The following is a 23,776-nucleotide window of genomic DNA, read 5'->3' on the forward strand; positions in this document are numbered from 1 at the left end:
AATCTGTTCACAAGGATAACAGGAGATAAAATGTGAAAGTGCTTGAAAAACTGTCAGGTATGATGTAGACATCAGATTTTGTTGTTAATATAATAATAATAATAATAATATCAGATAGCTCTAGATTAGCCGATTAAGACAACTCCTAGGAAGAATTTTTAAGTCCATGTAGTTGAAATTTTAGGTCTTTCTAGGACTCCAGTTCTTTTATGTAGTCCTTTGAAACTCTTTTGCTTTCTCTTTTCCCATGAATGTCTGCTACTTTCTGAAGCTCCCTATGACATCTAACTTCACTATAAAACCACTCTGTCCGTCCCGAGTCAGGAAGCAGGAGGTATGTCCTTAGTCCTTGCTGCTTTGCCATCCATTAGCTCACATTTGCAAAGGTTTGGGGGGGACCTGCTTACAGTGAGGCTGCCCTGCCTGCCCCTGCAACCATCAACAGGGCTGACAGTGCTCATGTGTCTGGATAAATGTTTCTCTCCTACCTCTGCTGCTCAGTGAACATTATTCTTAAAGAGAAACATCTTAGCAGAGAGAAGAGGGCTCTTGTATTCAAGCACAAGATATTTTTGATCAATTTTTAGCTTTTATTGACTCCACAGCTAAATTCTATGCTCTCTGAATTTAAGAACCATATTTCATTTAACTCACACAGGCAGACTGTTAAACATGCAAAAGCTGTCAATAAATGCACAGTCAAGGGAAGACGTGTTTAAGAAGACATTGACTGCTGTCAGAGGAGCCCAGCTTTAGCTCCTAAAATTAGAATTTACTCGGTTCCTTTGTTTTCCAGTACTTGTGTTACATTTGAGTAAATATAACATGCAATTTCACTGTATATTAGGAAATGTTTTCCAAATTGAAAATTCAGTCATATCTTGAATATTTTGTACTTGATTGCATTTTAATGGAAATGCAGCCACTTATTTGATGTCTGTTCTAATTCCATTTTTACACTTCAGGGTCACTTAAACTGATCTTTATCCAGATGGTAAACGACATTTGAAGATGACATTTAAAGATGTCATTTAGCTGCTCTCCTGACATTTTCCATTTTATACTTAAATATTTCACTTAATAAGGCCATTTGTATTCAGCATGATTCAACTCAGAAGTGCTTAAAATTAAAAATTCAAGTGTTCTATATTCGTTGTCTGGCTAGCTCAGTTATTTCTAATTTGTCTAGCCAGTTAATCATAGTGGTAAATAAAATTAACTACATTATTTTTTCTTTCCTTCACAAAGTAAGCATTCTTCAATTGGCCAAGAGCCTTGACTAATAGTAGAAATAATTAGACAACCCAACTGATTATTGCATTCAAGTGCGTAATGAGTGTCTAATATGTTGGTATGTGATTATATCCACTGCCTCTTTACACATGGAAGAAAGCATTTTCATAGAACTTCATGAAATGGTAGCTGTCTGCTTGTATTTAGGAGAATCTGTTATATGGAAAGTATTATCCTTCAAGGGTAAAATGCAATGATTGAATTCATTTACTTAGAGATATGGCTAAATTAGAATAATTATGTTCTATAACAATTCAGAAGATAAATTTTTTAAAAATATACTTTAAAGATATTTTTTAAAATTTTATTTTATTTTTAAACTTTACATAATTGTATTAGTTTTGCCAAATATCAAAATGAATCCGCCACAGGTATACATGTGTTCCCCATCCTGAACCCTCCTCCCTCCTCCCTCCCCATACCATCCCTCTGGGTCGTCCCAGTGCACTAGCCCCAAGCATCCAGTATCGTGCATTGAACCTGGACTGGCAACTCGTTTCTAATATGATATTTTACATGTTTCCATGTCATTCTCCCAAATCTTCCCACCCTCTCCCTCTCCCACAGAGTCCATAAGACTGTTCTATACATCAGTGTCTCTTTTGCTGTCTCGTACACCGGGTTATTGTTACCATCTTTCTAAATTCCATATATATGTGTTAGTATACTGTATTGGTGTTTTTCCTTCTGGCTTACTTCACTCTGTATAATAGGCTCCAGCTTCATCCACCTCATTAGAACTGATTCAAATGTATTCTTTTTAATGGCTGAGTAATACTCCATTTTAAAAGACATTTTAAATTCTGCTCGTTTTTTTTTTTTCCTTTTATATCTGAATATACATTTTCTTTTTAATACATGTATAAGTTTCAGTTTTCACTATTACCAAAACCAGGAATGGAACACAGAATTAAGAATTCTTTTACTTAGTACGGTCCCTTGGATTATTTTCTGTGCTGTGCTTAGTCACTCAGTCATGTCCAACTCTTTGTGACCCCATGGACTATAGCCCGCCAAGCTCCTCTGTCCATGGGGATTCTCTAGGCAAGAATACTGGAGAGTTGCCATGCCCTCCTCCAGGGTAACTTCCCAACCCAGGAACTGAACCAAGGTCTCTCCCATTGCAGGAGGATTCTTTACCATCTGAGCCACCTACTGTCTTGTATTTGTTAATTTAAAATGGGATTATAGAATGAGATTACTATTATTCATTGTTGCAGTATCAAGTTTCAATTTAAAGAATATCTTTGCTTCCTGTGTAATTATATAGTCACAGAAACAATTCTGTATATTCAATTTCAGTACTTATTGTCAATGATTTTAAACCACAACTTCTACGTTTCTGAGACCTCAATTGTATATCATCTTAAGTTGATTAGATAATGCTCTTGAATTTTTTTTTCAAGGAAAGTTTGTAGATGTTTTATTTTCTGAGACTTTGCACTTCTGAAAATAGCGTTTGCTTGACTTCACATAGGAATGGCAGAATGAAAATTTTAAGTCAAAATTTTTATTGTAAAGTAAAAAAAATTTTTTAAAAAGGAATCATGGAGAAAAAAAATTTTTTTCCACGTTATGTGTGAATTTTTTTCACATTCATATTACATATTTTGTTCCATTAGCTTCTGTCATTTTTCTTGCAGTGGATAAGTGTGAGATTTATCTTGATTTTGATTCCTTTGTGTATCAAATTACTTTCTCTCTGCATGTTTCTGGGTATTTTTTCTTTACCCTTTGTATCAATCAGTGTGCTTCAGTAGGAAATAAAATTTGCCTTAGATGGTACAAATGAATAGGATTACTCACAGTGGTGTGGGTAGGATTGAAGGAACATACTCTTAATTTGGGGCTTCCCTGATGGCTCAGCGGGTAAAGAATCCACCTGCAATGTAGGAGATAAAAGAGACACGGGTGGGGAAGATCCCCTGGAGGAGGAAATGGCAACCCAGTCCAGTATTCTTGCTTGGAGAATCCAGTGGACAGAGAAGCCTGGCAGGCTACAGTTCTTGGGGTTGCCAAGAGTTCAACACAGCTGAGTGACTGAGCATGCACACATTCTTAACTTAAGCTGGCTAGGCATTCAGAGAAGACTAGCAACACTTGGAAACCATCACAGCTCATCAGTGGGGGAGGGTTCCAATTGAACACCATCCTCACCAACATTTATTTTATTTTTTATTATAGCTATTTTATTAAACATTGAACATGAACATTGAACATGAGATTTAGGTGTCTAAATTCATCTTTTTGCACGTGGAGTTCCAACTGCACCAGCCCTGTTCATGGGAAAAACTTATCCTCTACCTGTTGAAATGTCTTCGTCCCATATACTTTCATCTCTTTTTCTAATTTTTGTTTCTTTTTAAAAAAATGTTATCACTGAATATCAAATTTTCTTTTTATATTTCATCATGGCTCAAGACACTGTGTAACTTTTCCGTAGTCCTTCTCACTGCCAGTACTCAGATCCAAAGCTGTGGTGCAACTTGATATGCACAACTCCAACCCAATTTCTGGCAGCTAGTAGACATTTCATTATTACACAGAGTGGCTAGTATGAGAGTAAAGTAAGGAAGTGTAAGTGTCAGTTGCTAGGTCATGCCTGACTCTTTGCAACCCCATGGACTGCAGTCCACCACCCTCCTCTGTCCATGCAATTCTCCAGGAAAGAATACTGGAGTGGGTGGGAAAACATCCCCTTCTTGAGAGGATCTTCCCTGGTGGCTCAGTGGTAAGGAATCCGCTTACAGTGCAGGAGCTGCAGTAGATGTGGGTTCGATCCTTGGGTCGGAAAGATCCTCTGGAGGAGGTCATGGCAACCCACTCAAGTATTCTTTCCTGGAGAATCCCATGGACAGAGGAGCCTGGTCGGTTACAGTCTATAGGATCTCAAAGAGCTGGACACAACTGACGTGACTTAGCATGGACAGCAAACATTCGTCTTTTTGGCCTATTCCAAAAGAATATAAGAAATATAAATATTTTCACATTATTTCAACTGCATCTCTAGTAAATATCTATTATACTCGAATAAAAGAATATGTAGGCAGAACCCTCTTGTAGCTGTCAAGGAAAATACAGGTAAGGAAAGAATAAAAAATTGTTAATATCCTAGAGTAATAAACCCAAATTAATAATGAAACTTAATATGAATAAATGTGATCTTACCATTTGATTTTTTAAATTTCTACAAATACAAAAAAAAGAGAGAAATATATTCATAGCTATTTACACAAAGAAAAGTTTAGGAAGTTAAGTTGACCATAAACTAGACATGAAATCATGTCATATGATGAAGAACTGGGCAGTACATGGGGCTTCCCTGGTGGTTCAGGCAGTAAAGAATCTGCCTGCAGTGCAGGAGATCTGGGTTTGATCCCTGGGTCGGGAAGATCCCCTGGAGAAGGGAATGGCAACCCACTCTGGTATTCTTGCCTGGAGAATCACATGGACAGAGGAGCCTGGCAGGCTGCAATCCATAGGGTTGCAGAGTCGGACACGACTGAGCAACTAACACACTTTGGGCAGTATATGGCTTCCCAGGTGGCGCTAGTGGTAGAGGGCCCACCTGCCAATGCAGGCGATATAAGAGACATGGTTCGATCCCAGGTCAGCAAAATTCCCTGGAAGAGGGCAAGGCAACCCACTCCAGTATTCTTGCCTGGAGAATCCCATGGACACAGGAGCCTGACAGGCTACAGTTCGTAGGGTCTCAACGAGTCAGACATGACCAAACTGACTTAACATGCACGCATGAGCAATATATACAGCCTAGAGAAGAAAATACTTGAGATGTGATCACTTTCTTCTAAGTGAAAGGATATAGTACAGAAGATAAAGTGGATTTATTTTTTGAATTGCTTTAAGTGATTTCTACTTTAAGTAGATTTGAGATAAAAATAAAGATATTTTATCCATTAGAGTCATTTGTGAAGGGATTGTATTGCCTTCTATAGAAGCAAACTACTAGAAAAGTACAGGCAGGGTCTAGGTTGAGTTTCTTGAGCTCCTTCCACATATGTGACCTTAGTGTTCCAGGGCAGACTTTGAACTTTTCTCTGTTACTAGGGGTCAAAAAGGTTATATGAATGAGTGAAGTTGTCTGTGTTAGGAGTGATGGGACTAATTGAATATTGTGTGTATGTCTCAATATTTGGTTCCAGGCCATGGTTGCCCCTCCATAATCAAGGCCCAACTTTACCAGGTCTTCTAATTTTTCAACTGAAACTGGAAATCTTCCTTTTTAAAATGGAAACTGTCCACATTTTAAAATTTAGCAACTAATTCCAAAATTTTTAAAGCACAATTGTGGGCTATCACTTTTAAATCTCATCCAGGAATTACCCTAGAACCTTGCTTCTACTCCCCTGAAGTGCATTTCAGGAATTACTGAATACTCTGACCTTTGAAGTGCTTCCCTGGTGGCTCAGACGGTAAAGAATCTGCCTGCAATGCAGGAGACCTGGGTTCAATCCTTGGGTCGGTAAGATCCTCTGGAGAAGGGAATGGTAACCCATTTCAGTATTCTTGCCTGGAGAATTCCATGGACAGAGGAGCCTGGCTGGCTATAGTCCATGGGGTTGCCAAGAGTGGGGCATGACTGAGTGACTAACCGCAACACACACACTGACCTTTGAAATTTTATCATGAAATATCTAAATGTGTGATTGCATAAAGAACAATTTTAAAGCACCTATGCGATACCACCCTTAGCATCCTGTCGTCTTAATGGTACTTCAAGCATGTTTCTTATAAGTTGATACAAAATGATGTTAAAATTAATCATTAAAATCAAATGATGTTAAAATCTACATTAAGTAAAGGTGGTTGATACACAATGTAGAAACTGGAAAAATCATTATTTTAATTTACAAATGCTGGCTGCAATTTTTTTCTTTGCCCTATTAGAGAGAAAAGCCATAAGAAACTGCTTTCACTGCCCAGCTACAATTTTCTAAATGAATTTTAATTGCTAAATGCAGTGGTGCTTAGAACTCAATTCATTAACAAGAGCAGTTTAGAAGGGAATATAAATCTCTGCATTTGCTGATGACTTTCATAGCTTAGCAATCATACATTTATAGTGGATCAAGTATCTAAGACATAAAATAATTTTTTAATTATTATTATTTCAGAAGTCATTAACCAGGCTCTCAGGTTTGAAAAAAAGTCTCAAATGAGAAAGCTTCCAGTCCTGTATCTGTTTGATTGTGTGAGACTTTCTTAGGCCTTTTAAAGGTATACCTGTCCAAGTGTAATATGGGATATGTGTATCAGAGAATAATAATCAACACTGTTATCATGTTGACTTTGCTTTTTTAATGCAAGGTGATCTTGCTTTGGGATCAGTTTATTGCTGTATTAATAACTTGGAAGACCCTCTAAGAACCTATACCCTGCATCAAAAGAGGATTTCTTCAATGATGTATGAGATTTTAGTACCAGAAAATCTCTCACCAGTAGCCTTGAGCCCCTTGAATGTCCTCAAGTAGCTTAGAGAATATAGACACTAATTCCCCCTAAGGATCTGGGAGATAGTTTGATCATATGATAGAAAGCACAATACAATGGGAGGCAGGCAATTACTGAGCCCAAACTTAACTTTTTAAAGGGATGTTTTTCACAGAGGTTTTATAAGCCCCCACTGTTACAATATTATCTCAAGTTTCCTCCCAATTTCGTTTCCTCTAGTTCTGTAGTAAGCACATCCCATTAATAAGAGAAACATTCGTTTTCCTTTTTTTTCCCTTCTGATAGTCCATGGTCCTTCAGATCTTCTGAATTTTCTGGAATTGAGTTCGGTATTTTGCTTTTCAAGTTTCTGGCTTACCTAAATTTCACTGTGCTAATTATGGAAAGGGGGTTCCAATCTAACAACATTTAAGCACTAATAACAAGCAGTATGCTAGGAAGGGAGCAGAAGAGATCTAAAGTGATGATGATTGGCAACAAAGAATGACTTTTATAAAAGGAAAGACACTATGCAAATCTAGAGCCATTCAAAGCCATGTGGCCCTGAGGAGATAACCCCGATTCCCATATAGGCAAAGGTTCAAATGTTTTCCCTTTCATTGGTGGTCCGGTTTGATAGCATGTTCTACAAAGCTCATGCATTGATGTTCCTTGGCAATAAAGAATTTTTACTCCTCTACAGCCAACCTGACCTCTGCTGTAGATATCTACAGCAGCACAAAGGGAGAAGGATGAAGGAAACAAGGAAAGGAAAATTTATTGGATTATTTTATTAAAAAAACAAACAAACAGTAGATAACTAATAGATAGCTATTGAGAACCTACTGCCTAGCACAGGGATCTCTGCCCATTGCTCTGTGGTGACCTCAGTGGGAAGGAAATCTCAAAAAGAGGGAATACATGTATGCATGTATGGATATATGCAGAACTGATTCGCTTTTCTGTACAACAAAAACTAACACAACATTGTAAAGCAACTGTACTCCAATAAAAATTTTAATAGTTAAAAGAAAACCTTGAAATAGCAAAGAACATGCATGATCCCATGATCCTAGCTATTTCAATTTGGCTTTGGTTTGAAGTAGTTAGAGCAGAAAGCTAACATTTCCAGCTTTTAAAAGTGTTTATTTAGGCAGTCACTGGAGGTAAGGAAAAAATAAGTTTGGAAGCCTCATAACTCAGAAGATAGGAGTGGGGCCTGGGCTTATGGGACAGAAGACAATAAGTAACCTTCTGACAGAAGAGGGTAGATTCATTCTTGCAGATGTGGAGCTCCGCCTCTATGACATACATTTCTGTATGCCAGATACACCTCTCCACTATGACTTATACCTCTGTGATAATATTCAGATCACCATGTTCCCCAAGAGAGGAAAATTCCATTTTTTATTTATTGTTTTTTTTTTCTGGGAACAAATCTAAGATTTAAATTGTTGATTAGCTTTCTTTCCCAAACCTTCCAAAGGTTTTTCTCAGAATTTATTAATTTCTTTTTCTCTCTTCTCTATTCTATTCTTTCCTACATTCTGACCTTTGAAAATAGCAAGCAGTAGAAGTTTGGGAAATCTAGTCCTTAAAATACAATTGAGAATTTTCTCAGTACAGCTTTCCTTGAATTTTTATGTTTCAACTCTGCATATTGACTTAATTAGGGCATCTTGCAAGATTTCTTTTCTTGCCTTGCCTGAGAAGACTATAGAAACAAAAGGACAAAAACCTGGATCCAGGGAAGCACTGTAAAGATATATATATCATTTCTTTAAAAAGAAGAATAAAAACTAAGTTCAAATAGAAGTATTTCAAAAATATGCTAAGCCAGACCCTGCATTAAGCTTGACTGTTAGGATGAACTTTATTAGCATTTAACTTGTATCACACCTTTGGTGCTAATTAAACACCTTCTTTTATGAAAAGAAGCATCTTAAGTATCTGCATTTTAAAACTGGAAGGTGAGCTTTTATGATAACTTATCTAAAGCTCAGTTTTATTTAAAAAAATATTTTATGGAATCAAAATACTGACACAAGTAGGGGCAAGGTAAGAACAAAGAAAGTATATTGAGTTTTATTTTTTCCTATGTTTTTTGACCCTCCCTTCAACTTTTTTTTCCTGGCTTCTTACATATGTCTTTTGCTTTTCTGGGGTTTGAATAAAGGATTTGTTTTTTTAAACTTAACTGAATCATTTTTCAATTTCAATGGTGAAAAACGTTTGGTAAATGAAATAGCTTTTTATATGCAACAAACTATCACAAAACTTAGCGGCATTAAACAACCGTCATTTATTTGCCCAATTATTTTGCTCTCTATATAGATTATTCTGGTCTCAGTTGGGTCTCCAAACATATTAGTGGTCATCTGCCAGTTAGTTGGAGAAGGCAATGGCAACCCACTCCAGTACTCTTGCCTGGAAAATCCCATGGACAGAGGGGCCTGGTAGGCTGAAGTCCATGGGGTCGCTAGGAGTCGGATATGACTGAGTGACTTCACTTTTCAGTTTCATGCATTGGAGAAGGAAATGGCAACCCACTCCAGTGTTCTTGCCTGGAGAATCCCAGGGACGGGGGAGTCTGATGGGCTGCCGTCTATGGGGTCGCACAGAGTCGGGCACGACTGAAGCGACTTAGCAGCAGCAGCCAGTTAGTTGGGAGGTTCTGCTTCTGGGAGTTGGCTGGATATTGACTAGGACCATGGAAAATAACTGGGCCACGTGACTCTTTCCATCTAGCACATTATCCCAGACTGTCATATGGGACAGCATGAGACCAACAGAAAATGAGCAGAAATGAGCAAGATCTCTTGAGGGTAGTCAGAATTAGCTTGTCATCTTTTCTACCACATTTTACTCCTACCATATTTTATTGGTCAAAGCAGGTCACAAGGCCAACCTGGTTTGAACAGGTACAGGAAAAGACTCTGCCTCTTAATGGGGGCACATTGCAAATGGGCTGTCTACTGGGAGGGGAGAAATACAGTCAGCTTTGTAAACGTTTTTACTGTGGAAAGCCTTCATCACTAATGAAGTCTTAGATCTGATGTATAAGAGACACTGGTTGGAGCCCAAAGTTAGGTTCCTTTATGAACATCATTTCCAGGTTGTTTTGTAAAACCCTGGTGAATTATATTACATGGAAACCAACTTAGTTCACATCAGAATTACCACATTGCTGTTTCCCCAAGGCTAGGGCAAGTGAAAGAGTCAGGAGAGTCATTAACTTGGTTCCTTGCATGACTGAGGGCAAAGGTCATTTAAGAAAGCAATTTGGGGACTTCCCTGGTTGTCCAGGGGTTAAGACTCCATCCTTCCACTTCAGGGGCATGCAGATTGGATCCCTGGTCTGAAACAATGATCCTGCAGGGCATGCCACATGGCCAAAAAAAAAAAAAAGAATTGACTTTGGGGAAGAGTGTCAAGACTCTGGGGACTTCCAGGGCCAGGGATAGAAGAGAAATTGTTGAAAAGGTGCTGGTAAGTAGAAGCCATAAAGGCAGATAGGCCATTACAGAGTGTTGGGACCAAATAATCTTTACAAAATGATTTCGAGACCTAGAATCTTAATTTATCACTCTGGAAAAATGAATTGATAAAAAAGAAATTTTTTTTAGAAGTAATAGAACAGAACAAAGGTGTTTCATATGTCCCATTTTAAATACTTTTCAGCTCATGCATACTTTTGCTCTTCAGTCTTTTGTTGAAAAAGTAGAGACATTTGGTTTTTCTAAGCTTTGTTGTTTTTCTTTTTTTATTATTTACTTTTTGGCTGTGCTGGGTCTTCGGTGCTGCTTGGGCTTTTCTCTAGCTGCAGCGTGTGGGCTTCTCACTGTGGCGGCTTCTCCTGTTGTGGAGCATGGGCTCTAGGGCTTCAATATTTGGGGCATGTGGGCTGAATAGTTGAGATTCCTGGGCTCTAGTGCACAGGCTCAATAGTTGTGGCATGCGGGCTTAGTTGCTCCGAACATATGGGATCTTCCTGGACCAGGAATCAAACCCATGTCTCCTAGATTGATAGCTTCTTTATCACTGAGTGAGCAGGGAAGCCCTACTAAGCTTTAAATGGAATTTTTTAAGTGGACTTTTATTTATTATTTTGTTTTAACCTACCAACTTCTTGGTAGTGTGCGTGCATGCTCAGCATCTAAGTTGTGTCTGACTCTTTGTGACCCCATGGTCTGTAGCCCTCCAGGCTCCTCTGTCCATGGGATCTCCCAAGTAAGAATACTGGAGTGGGTAGCCATTCCCTTCTCCAGGGGATCTTCCTGACCCAGGGACTGAACCCAAGTCTCCTCCGTTACAGGTGGCTTCTTTACCGCTGAGCCACCAGGGAAGCCCCAGAAAGCTTAGGACCCTGCCTCATTTGTTTAGGGGAGAGAGCGGAGGATGTGGTCTTGGGCAAGATCTCTGGGTACGCTCACCTGCCTCTCCTCTGCCAGGTGTCAAGGATGCAATCCAAGGGAGGGAGGAGGACTTCTCGTGACCCGAGCCACACCTGCTTCCCTCCAAACTGTGTTGCTGTGACAAAATACCACAGGCTGGTTAGCTTGATTAGCTTATAAAAAGCAGAAATTTATTTCTCACAGTCTGGGGTGCTGGAAGTCCAAGATCAGGGTGGCAGCATGGCCGAGTGAGAACCCTCTTCCAGGACACAAACCAGTATACTCACATGACTGAAGAGGCTCGAGAGCTCTGTGGGGTCTCTTTTCTGTCTGCATTTGTCTTTGTACATGCTCAGTCACATCCAGCCCTTTTGCGACCCCATGGACTGCAGCCCACCAGGCTCCTCTGTCCATGGAATTCTCCAGGCAAGAACACTGGAGTTGGTTGCCCTTTCCTTCTCCAGGGGATCTTCCCAACCCAGGGATCGAACCCAGGTCTCTTGCATCTCCTGCATTGGCAGGCGGATTCTTTACCACTAAACTACCTGGGAAGCCCGAAGTCTTTTTAATAAGGGCACTCTTGAAGGCTCCACCTTCGTGATCTGGGCACCTCCCAAAGGCCCCATCTCCTGTCACCACCATCTTAGACTTTAGGATTTCAAGATAGGAATTTTGAGGAGACACAAACATTCAGACTGTAGCAGAGCCAGACTTCCTGCCACTTTCAGTTTTCCTTAGATTTTAGTCAGAAATCCTCGTGCCTCACTTCCAATGTTGCCCTGAAGTCACAAGCATTTACAGGATAACTGTGAGAACCAATGGGTGTATATGTCACTTCTGCCGACTCCTATGTTGAAAATAGGAAAATACATTGCTCCTGTGTAATCTCTGTAGACCAGAGCCCCAAACCCCATGCAGCTGCAGCCATGGTGTAATAGCATGCAGAAGGATATGCCCAGAAATAATATAACTCTGTACTTTAATTCTTTTGGAGTAGCAGTGGGATATAATGTATTTGTTCAGAGCAAGAGTTGTGAGCTGGATAATGTACATCCTGGCTCTAACACAAGCTGAGAGGTTTATCTCTTGTTTGCTTCAGATGATGGTGGCAAATTCTGAAGACTGGTAAGATTAAGTGAGTGGGAACATATCAAGTATTTGGAGAAGTATGTGCACACATTTAGTGCTCCATAAATCCAATATTGGGTTTCCCTTGTAGCTCAGATGGTAAGGAATCTGCCTGTAATGCAAAAGACCTGGGTTTAATCCCTGGGACAGGAAGATCCCCTAGAGAAGGGAATGACAACCCACTCTGGTATTCCTGCCAGGAAAATTCCACGGACAGAGGAGCCTGGGCAGCCCTCCCAGAGGTAGGCGGCAGTCCATGGGGTCGCAAAGAGTAGGACACCACTGAGTAACTAACACACAAACAAATCCTATATTAATACACTTATGGTTTCCTTCTTAATTTAATTGCTATGCAAATAGGCCTCTCTTTAATTTTATTAAAAAACACAGGAGATTTTTATACATATAACATGTATAAAGATATAATTTTAGGCAGGTTCTTCTCTGTTGTTTAATATCCTAAAAGCACAAAGATGCCACATATTAAGAAATGACCCAAATTTTAATCGCTGAAGGAAGTCAGTCTCGAAACATTTTAGAACACAAGTCCAAATTATATAATTGCTATGCAAACAATTTGGGGTAAAACTCTCTAATTCTTGGCCTTGACATGGATAAAAATAATTTCAGTCTTTTGGATAGCTGAGGATGGGAATGCAAAGAATTATGATGTGGAGAAGACATGATTTCAGTATATTTCTCTAGAGAGTCACCTGAAGTGCCTTCTATGAGAACCAATATGAGATTTAGCTCTAGCTTCCCAAACTGGTCCCCTTATAGAGGTTCCTAGATTTAGTACATGAAGATGGGACAGGATGATGGGGAGTGGAGGGAGGTGACAAATGTTATCCTCGTAGGAAAGAGGCTGTTTAGACTTCACTTACTTCTCCAGCTTTCTCCACCCAAGTGAATCTCTTGTCTTTGTTTCACTGGAGTCAGAAAGTTAATAAAAATGTACTGGAATATGAAAAGATGGTAAAATATTTATTGAAAATTTAAATGTGTTACTTAAAGTTATGTGTGGCCCTAGATGTGCCTTAAAGGCAATATATTTTTATTCAGGGGGAAACCTTTACTCAGAATTCTATTTGAGTTTGACATCCCACTTGAGTGATATTTAAATAAAAGTAAAATAGAAAATGCCTCTTAGGAAAAGATGGCCTAGTTTCAGCATTTCTCCTATATTAATTCAGAGGGCTCATTTTAACATTGCCCACAGGATAAAGTGTAAATTTCTTACCTCCACATGCTGACCTCAATCCCTGAAGCATTATACCTCAACTCTACAGTGTCTCTACCTCCACACTTCTTTTCATAAGTCAACAAATCTATAAAGCACATTTATTTCTCCACGTCTTTGCCCTTGTTGCTTACTTGGTTTTATTTCTGTTGAAATGTCATGTATCCTTCAAATATCAGCCCTCTTGGGTGATTTTCTCTGATTTCCCCAGATCCGGAGTCATAGGGAATTCCCTGGAAGTCCAGTGGCCAAGGCTTTGTGCTTTTACCCCCGGCGGCCTAGGTTCAATCCCTGGCTGGGAACTAAGATCCTAAAGCTGAACTATGCTTAGCTGCTCAGTTGTGTCTGACGTTTTGCGACCCCATGGACTGTAGCCTGCCAGGCTCCTCTGTCCATTGGATTCTCCAGGCAAGAATACTGGAGTGGGTTGCCATGCCTTCCTCCAGGGGATCTTCCCAACCCAGGGATTGAACCCAGGTCTCCCACATTGCAGGTGGATTCTTTACCATCTGAGCCACCAGGGAAGCTGTACAAGCTGAGGGACACAGCCAAAAACAGGAAAAAAAAAGAGAATCAAAGCTGTTTTTTTCCTCTCTCCATCTTTTATTTGTTCTTCATTAATAAATAGAGTTAATTCTGTCTACTGATTTAGTTAATCATCTGCATTCTTTTTACCATCATAAATAGTTAGCCCTTTGGTGGGAGAGTGAAATACTTCCCAATCCTATTTGTATAACCATATAGTACCATAGAAAGTGAAGAGGAACTCAAAAGCCTCTTGATGAAAGTGAAAGAGGAGAGTGAAAAAGTTGGCTTAAAGCTCAACATTCAGAAAATGAAGATCATGGCATCCGGTCCCAGCACTTCATGGGAAATAGATGGGGAAACAGTGGAAACAGTGTCAGACTTTATTTTTCTGGGCTCCAAAATCACTACAGATGGTGACTGCAGCCATGAAATTAAAAGACGCTTACTCCTTGGAAGGAAAGTTATGACCAACCTAGATAGCATATTCAAAAGCAGAGACATTACTTTGCCAACAAAGGTTCATCTAGTCAAGGCTATGGTTTTTCCTGTGGTCATGTATGGATGTGAGAGTTGGACTGTGAAGAAGGCTGAGCACCGAAGAATTGATGCTTTTGAACTGTGGTGTTGGAGAAGACTCTTGAGAGTCCCTTGGACCGCAAGGAGATGCAACCAGTCCATTCTGAAGGAGATCAGCCCCGGGATTTCTTTGGAAGGAATGATGCTAAAGCTGAAACTCCAGTACTTTGGCCACCTCATGCGAAGAGCTGACTCATTGGAAAAGACTCTGATGCTGGGAGGGATTGTGGGCAGGAGGAGAAGGGGACGACAGAGGATGAGATGGCTGGATGGCATCACTGACTCGATGGACGTGAGTCTGAGTGAACTCCGGGAGTTGGTGATGGACAGGGAGGCCTGGCGTGCTGCGATTCATGGGGTCACAGAGAGTCAGACACGACTGAGCGACTGATTTGATCTGATAGTACCGTATATATGCTGTGCCGGCATGCACATTCGCTTAGTTGTGTCCAGCTCTTTGCGACCCCATGGACTATAGCCTGCCAGGCTCTTCTATCCATGCAATATTCCAGGCAAGAATACTGGAGTGGGTTGCCATTTCCTTCTCCAGTATATTAGGTTAGAAGTCAACAAATATTATATCTATATAGTGAATAAAAACAAAGCCCCCCCCTCCCCCCACCAAAAGTTCTCAGAACTAGAGCATGCTTTCCCTCATTTCCCTTTAATGTCATCCCTTTACTTCATGGTCATTTGGACTGCTTCCTTTGTGTTTTTGTATTTCTTCTATGACAGTCTGATTATGGACACTCCTTTAAAACATTAATAACTTGATTTAACAATTAAATTCAATTAACCTAATAATGTAATCTAATCATTAATTAATTATTCTAATTTACTAATGAAATGTAATAAATTAATAATTAGACTTCTTAATTGTCCTAATTGACATCAGGACAATAGTTTGACCTTCCTGAAATAAAATCGAGGCTTTATTCAATGTCCTTCAAGATCTGATAGTAAATCCCATGTCACCCTCTCCTCACACTTTGTTACAGAATCCCAAATATCTTTGTCCCAGCAATGGTCTTTCTACATGGAATGCTTTGTTCTTTCCTCTCCTCTCCATCTTCGTCTGTGTTGCTGCTGCTGCTAAGTCGCTTCAGTCGTGTCCGACTCTGTGTGAGCCCATTCTCCAGGCAAGAACACTGGAGTGGGTTGCCATTTCCTTCTCCAATGCATGAAAGTGAAAAGTGAAAGTGAAGTCGCTCAGTCGTGTCTGACTCCTAGCGACCCCATGGACTGCAGCCTACTAGGCTCCTCCGTCCATGGGATTTTCCAGGCAAGAGTACTGGAGTGGGGTGCCATGCTGTATTACTCCTCATCTACCAGAGTCAAGATAAGATTCTACTTCTTTCTGGAAATCATCTCTAGCTCCCCATTCCATCTCCAGCCCTAGGCTGGATCAAGCCTTTCTTCTTTGTGGTCTAGTAAATAATAAAGATCAGAATCAAGCTTGCTGGAATCAAGATTTCTGGGAGAAACATCAACAACCTTGGATAATGCAGAGGATACCACTCTTATGGCAGAAAGTGAAAAGGAACTAAAGAGCCTCTTGATGAGAGTGAAAGAGGAGAGTGAAAAAGCTGTCTTAAAACTCAACATTCAGAAAACTAAGATCATGGCATCTGGTCCCATCACTTCATGATGAATAGAAGGGGAAAAAGTGGAAGCAGTGACAGATTTTATTTTCTTGGGCTCCAAAATCACCATGGATGGTGATCATAGCCATGAGATTAAAAGATGCTTGCTCCTTGGAAGGAAAGCTATGATAAAACCAGACAGCATATTAAAAAAGCAAAGACATCACTTTGCCAACAAAGGTCCATATAGTCAAACCTATGGTTTTTCTAGTAGTCATGTATGGAGGTGAGAGTTAGACCATAAAAAAGGCTGAGCACCAAAGAATTGATGCTTTTGAATTATAGTACTGGAGAAGACTCTTCAGAGTCCCCTGGGCTGCAAGGAGGTCAAACCAGTCAATTCCAAAGGAAATCATCCCTGAATATTCACTGGAAGGACTGATCCTGAAGCTGAAGCTCCAATACCTTGGCTACCTGATGCGAAGAGCTGATTCATTGGAAAAGGCCCTGATGCTAGGAAAGACTGAAGCAAAAGGAGAAGGGGGCAACAGATGATGAGATGGTTAGATAGCATCACCAACTCATTGGACATGAGTTTGAGCAAACTCCAGGAGTTAGTGAAGAACAGGGAAGCCGGGGGTGCTGCAGTTCATGGAGTCACAAAGAGTTGGACACGACCTGGTGACTGAACAACAACAGCAACAAAAGATCAGAAAGACTTGGGTCAAGGCCTGATTTTGCTACTTACCAAGCAGTGACTTTAGTGTTTCTCAAACTTTATCATGCATCAGAATCACCTGGAGAGCTGGCTAAACCATGGCTCACTGGTCCCCATCTCTTGACTTTCTGATTCAGTAGCTCTGGGATGGGTCCTGAGAATTTACACAAATAACAAGTTTCCAAGTGACACTGATGATGTTACTGTGGGGACCATACTTGGAGAACCACTGCTTTAAATAATCTAATTAACCTCTCTCAGCTTTATTTTTACCATCTATGTTTGTGCTAAGATGCTTCAGTCATACAACGATTCTGGGTTGCACGACTCTGCAACCCTATGAACCGTAGCCTGCCAGGCTCCTCTGTCCAGGGATTCTCCAAGCAAGAATACTGGAGTGGGTTGCTCTCCAGGGGATCTTCTCAACCCAGGGACTGAACCCATATCTCATAGTCTCCTGCATTGGCAGGCAAGTTCTTTACCACTAGTGCCACCTGGGAAGCCCCTTATCATTTACAAAGTGAACTTAAAAAAAATTGTGTTTGATATGAATAGTACTCAATGCCAGTTAATATTGCTTCTGCATTATCATTGCTTTCACCACACTATTAAATTGCAGACTGAACAGACCATTTGTTAAGTAAATCAGGAAAATCATAATGAGCAGAAACTGTGTTAGTGTTATTATCGTACTGCTTCCCTGGTGGCTCAGAGGTTAAGCGTCTGCCTCCAGTGTGGGAGACCTGGTTTCGATCCCTGGGTCGGGAAGATCCCCTGGAGAAGGAAATGGTAACCCACTCCACTATTCTTGCCTGGAGAATCCCATGGACAGAGAAGCCTGGTAGTCGCAAAGAGTCGGACATGACTGAGCGACTTCACTTTCACTTTCACTTTCATGAAGTACATTAGCAAGCACTAGATAAACATATAATGGAATAAATTCAAAGTAAGAGCATTCCATAAATATTTAATAAAATGAACTTAGGCATGTCTTCATAGATAGCCCCTGTACAGATGGTTCCACGAGTCCCTAGTGATGGCTTACTGTATTCCTGGTTTTCTTGAGACAGTTTTTGCTGCTTCATTCCTAAATCACTTTTGGTTATGGTGAATCAGTCCCCACAGCTTCTAAGAAAATTATACAAGCAACATGGAGAATTTCTGTAAAAGAGAAATAAGTAACCATGTAGACTATTCATTTGGCTCTGTAGTTACCGTTTTATACTGAATGAAAGCAGTTGCAACCTGAACATATGCCTGTGTTTAACACTGGAAATGGGTTAGAAATTAGCATGTGAGGAATTTAGTTTGCAGTTCTTGGCAAATTCATGAAGCCTGTTCTTTTGAGAAACCGAGCCTGCCTTTACTGTCAGCCTGTACCGCCATCCTCCTCTTTGACCTCAGAATCTCATATTTCACATTCACTCATTAGTTCAGCAAATATTTCGTTTCAACATCTGCTCTGTGGCAACCATTATTCTCATGGTGGAGATGCCACACTGAGACAAAGTCCTTTCTTTACAGAACCTAAAGCATGGCATTTGCCAACTTGCACTAAATTGTTTGCATTTGTATCTCTGTCTTCCTCGCCAGGTTGTGAACTTACTGATGGTCGGTACATTATATGTTTGATCCTTGTGTGTCCAGCTCAATATTTGGTACATGATAGATTTTCATACATATGGATTCTTACTCATACAGAATGACTTTACTTTACTGGTGGTGAGAAATGGAACCGAGCACCAGAGATCAAACACTGCTGGTCTCAGAGGATTTGGCACTCAATGTGTATTTTTTTTGACCTGCAAAGTGTTGTTTGTTTGAATTTCAGTTAAGTAAAACGTGGAAGATTTTACATAACTATCCAAATCTCCAGCTTCTTTTGAAAAAGCCTACATTTCTAATTCCTTCTCATCATCCTGCTCCTTTAGAAAAAGCATGATGCCTCCATTTCACTGTAACCCCTACCACTCCCAACTGTATTACACGTGTGTAAGTGTGTACATGGACGTGTGTATCATGTTTGTTTACATGAGTGAGTGATTAGGAAAGAGTGAGATTCTTCAAATTCTATATAAATCCACTGAGAGTTGGTCTTGATAATCTTATAACAACCTTAAGTCCAACCAGAAATAATACTTTCTTCTTTTTTTTTTCTTCCATGATGTAGAATGATAACAAGGATTTGCTTTCATTTGCAATATAAGTATATTAAGTTATTGATCTAAATTTCCTCCAAGTTGCTTTTCTGCATTGTTACAGTAGTTTTCCTCTATTTCTCAGTTCAACATGACAATTTCCAGCTATCCTTCTATTGTGATATATACTCCCATCCAAAGTAAGATATATATGGTTTGGGTTTTTTCCCTGTCTTACGATTATTGAACTTTTTATTTGGCTTTTTTTTTTTTTTTAATCATAGGAGATTAGAACTCTTAAAACTAAAATTGAATTTAAATTGTAGTTAATCAAACTAAACCTATTCATGCTTTGTTTCAGCTATCTTTAAAGAGAAGAGGAAGCAAAGATTTGCCAAAATCTGAAAAAAAGGCTCAGCAGACTCCCACAGAGGTATGTGGAAATAAAATTTCAACTAGTACATCAAACACCTCTAAATGTACATAATGATAAGCTACATCTATATGTAGACATATAGGGCTTCTCTGGGCTTCCCTGTACCAGGGCTTCCCTGGTAGCTCAGATGGTAAAGCTTCTGCCTGCAATGCAGAAGACCTGGGTTTGAACCCTGGGTTGGGAAGATCTTCTGGAGAAGGAAATGGCAACCCACTCCAGTACTCTTGCCTGGAAAATTCCATGGACGGAAGAGCCTGGTAGGCTACAGTACATGGGGTCATAACAAGTCGGATACGACTGAGCGACTTCACTTCATATGTAGACATATTAACGAGACATACTTGTGTAAAACAGAATTACATTATGTGTATCCATTATGTAGCTATAAATGCAGGAGGCAATATAAAACATTCAGTATCTTTGCTTAAAAAACTACCACTAACATTCCTGTTACTATTGCTTCTGTATTATAATCACATAGCAAAATGTCTTTAGTACTTTATGTGTTGCTGCATTTAAGAACTGTACCCATGGTGCTAATCTTGTTTACCCATAATTAATAAGGACATTAGAATAGCTGTTCCTATAGTATCAGGAGAGGAGAAAGAAAGGAATGCTGTAGGAAAGATGGCAGAGGGAAAAGAGAGACTCATGATGGTTTTGGAGAGTCCCAGAATGAAGTAATTCTCTCTACCATGATTGGGGGAGCCAAGAAAAGAAATGAAAGAATAAAAATAAAACTTAAAACATGTCCTCAACATGGGCATGTTAAGAACCTAGAACAGCTACAGTAAAGACTAGCTTTATGGTGAGCAGAGGTGCTGGTGGATGTAATAAAGGAGATTTTAAAACAGAAGACGAGATATTTAGGGTCAGCTATGACATTGCTATGCTATGCTAAGTCACTTCAGTCGTGTCTGACTCTGTGTGACCCCATAGACGGCAGCCCGCCAGGCTCCCCGTCCCTGGGATTCTCCAGGCAAGAACACTGGAGTGGGTTGCCATTGCCTTCTCCAATGCATGAAAGTGAAAAGTGAAAGTGAAGTCGCTCAGTCGTGTCTGACTCTTAGCGACCCCATGGACTGCAGCCCACCAGGCTCCTCTGTCCATGGGATTTCCCAGGCAAGAGTACTCGAGTGGGGTGCCATTGCCTTCTCCGAGCTATGACATTATGGCTCACTAAAATTACTTGGCTAAATATTTATTCTTAAAGATGTAAACTGGGATCTATAATACTATAGCATATGTTTTTTTTTTTTCATTCTTACAAGGTATTTTCTCATTTGGTAATAATTTTAACTAAAGCAATGTTTAAATATTCAAATTTGAAAAAGTTGATCTCATTCTTTTTTAAAAGCATAACATAGTAATTGTTAAGTTTCCTGTTCTCTCTCTCCCCTCTCTGTTCATTTTCCCCTTGGTACTGACATGAACATTTATAGGCCTCAGCAGTTCTAGAATCCCAAGTCTTCTACCAAAGTCATCTCCCTTTTGTAACTGTCTTGTGCATGCATGCTAAGTTGCTTAAGTTGTGTCCAGCTCTTTGCAAACCCATGGACTATAGCCAACAAGCTGCTCTGTCCATGGGATTTCCCTGGCAGGAATACTTGAGTAGGTAGCCATTCCCTTCTCCAGGGGATCTTTCCCATCCAGGGATCAAACCCAGGTCTCCTGCATTGCAGGTGGATTCTTTACAATCTGTACCTGTCTCATCCTCCCTTAATAAGTTCATATATGCTCTGTCACCACAACTGTCTAACTCTGTCTTGCCATAATTTTATCCATCAATTTTCTTCCCCAACCTCATTTAGGGAGAAGGTGCTTTATACTCCTTGCTTTAAAGTCTTAAGTCAGCTTAACCAACAGTTTATTTTTTTTAACTTCAGTTCAGTTCGGTTCAGTTCAGTTTTAACTTATGTTTGTCCTATTCTTATACTTCCCGTGTTAAAGTTTATTTATTCTTTTCACCCATATTCTCTAATCCAGGAATCCTTAAGTGCTTGTTCCTGGCTCTGTGGACCCCCACTCCATGTGCATGTAGGCACTTTTCTCCAAAAGACACATGCAGCTTTCATTAGCTTTTCAGTGGGACCTGGGGCCTGCATTGCAGGCAGGTTCTTTACCCTCTGAGCCACCAGGGAAGCCCCCATACTGTAGCCAGGGACCATCTTATTCAGCTTGTGCTCATCAGTGTCTAATGTCTGGCACTCTGGAGTAGGATCAATACACACTTTTGAATACTTCCATGTACCCCTTTTCTAGATGAGCCATATGAAATTGCCAACATACTGTTGATTCTGACCTACAAATGGCTATTTCATATGGTTCAACCTGCTACTATTGGATAGCTTTGTATTTCATTTTGTTCTCTTTCTTTTACGTATTCCCCACATATTCCTCCAGCAGCACAGTGACTTTATATACTGAGAAATGGTCTTGCAGAACAGTTAAAAACAGTAACTTTAGGACTGGGTTGCCTACATGGAAATCTCTGCCATATACCAGCTACATGACCTTAGACAAGTTACTTATTCTTTCTATGCCTGTGTTTCCTCATCCTTAAAATGGGGTCATAATAGAGAGTTGTTGCACAGATTAAATGAGTTGTTGTTGTTGTTCAGTCACTCAGTTGTGTCTGACTCTTTGCGACCCCATGGATTATGCAGCACACCAGGCTTCCCTGTCCTTCGTTATCTCTCAGAGTTTGCTCAAACTCATGTCCATTGAGTTAGTGATGCCATCCAACCATCTCATCCTCTGTCGTCCCCTTCTCCTCATGCCCTCAGCCTTTCCCAGCATCAAGGTCTTTTCCAATTAGTTAATTTATTAGAGTGCAGTTTAGCTCTAGAAATGGCTAAGGTAAAGTTAAGCTCAGCTCTCTTCTTTGGGCCCTCATCATCTTAATGTTCCCCTTCCTCTTATGGTTATATCTTCTTAAGAGTGAGTCTTTACCATACACACACAAAAAAGATAACTTGCTTTGCATCTCAAAGCATTGTAATGTTTCTTGACTGCCATTAGTTGTGGAAAATAGGAGCAAACATTTCTGATCAGTTACATTTCAACCAGGCACTTTCCATACAATCTCTGATTTACTGATTCACATTTACGTATAGGATTTCCCTGCCCAGTTCCAAATGGTGCCTACAATACTTGGGTTACAGGATGAGGATACAAGGTACCTTGACATACAGGATTCTGACATACAGGATGCAAGGCACATTGACATACAGGATTCATGACTTTGCTACATGGAATACATGTCCAACTCATAACATACTTCTAATGTTTTCATTGCATGAAATGGAATGAAAGAATGGACAGGAGAGCTTACATATACACAAATGAGATATCCTCCTCTTTTATATTTGCTTGTCATTCTATTCTAATCTATGACATATATTAAACTGTGTTGCTGTTTTAGTTAGATTCAAACTGCAGTGTTATGTGAACATTTTTTTTTACTAGCAGCTAAAGGCCTTCCTTGCAGTCAAGGACTTTGACAGAACATGGAGCCTAGCTGCTTTCCCCATCTCACCTACTCTTACTTCCTGACAGAATCTAGTCTAGATAAAAGCATATTCGGCATGCATATTGTTGGTCACCTTTCTCTTCAAGCATTATTTCCAATTCTTGGCTTTAATGACTTTGTCCTGCTCCGGGCTCCAACTTTTGATCATTTCTTTTCAGTCTCCCTTTCTTTTCTTCTCCCCTTTGATTGCCTCTGAAGCCATTGCAATAGCCTCAGCCATCACCTCTGTGCATCTCATCCTCATGTCCTCCTCTCTGGGCCCAAGCTGTCTCCGGGTCCAGGGCTGTAATCTTGCTAATCGTGGGCCTGAGATTCCCACTGATAGATGTTTCTACTGGGTATCCCTCTGCGGACACACCTCAAAGGCAACATTTTAATATACTTAAACCCGTATTCTTCCCCTAAAAGCTGATCCTTTTTGTTCAGTCTCTGTTCCTGTTATTGGCAACACAATTCATCAAGACACCTAAGCTCAAAAACATCAGGGTTATCTTTGACTCTTCTGCTGATGTGATATTAGACACTGTGATAGGTCCTTAGGCTTGTGCCTCAGATGGTAAAGAGTCCACCTGCAATGCAGAAGACCCGGGTTCAATGCCTGGGTTGGGAAGATCCCCTGGAGGAGGGCTTGGCAATCTGCTTCAATATTCTTGCCTGGAGACTTTCATGGACAGAGGAGCCTAGGGGGCTACAGTCCATGGGATTGCATAGAGTCGGACATGACTGAGTAACTAACACACACAATATGTCCTTGGTTTC

At 40.1% G+C, this 23,776-nt stretch overlaps 1 protein-coding gene across 2 annotated transcripts in view; it reads left to right on the plus strand.

The window, feature by feature from the left end:
* MTCL3 (MTCL family member 3) overlaps positions 1 to 23,776 on the plus strand; it is a 48,315-nt gene that overhangs the window by 19,323 nt on the left and 5,216 nt on the right. For both annotated transcript variants that reach the window (XM_061427338.1, XM_061427339.1), the window contains exon 5: positions 19,411 to 19,482. In XM_061427338.1, the coding sequence (XP_061283322.1) occupies positions 19,411 to 19,482 (72 nt within the window). The remainder of the gene's footprint in view (positions 1 to 19,410; positions 19,483 to 23,776) is intronic.

This window comes from Bos javanicus, chromosome 9, assembly GCF_032452875.1.
Source record: "Bos javanicus breed banteng chromosome 9, ARS-OSU_banteng_1.0, whole genome shotgun sequence".
In the NCBI taxonomy this organism is placed as follows: Eukaryota; Metazoa; Chordata; class Mammalia; order Artiodactyla; family Bovidae; genus Bos; species Bos javanicus.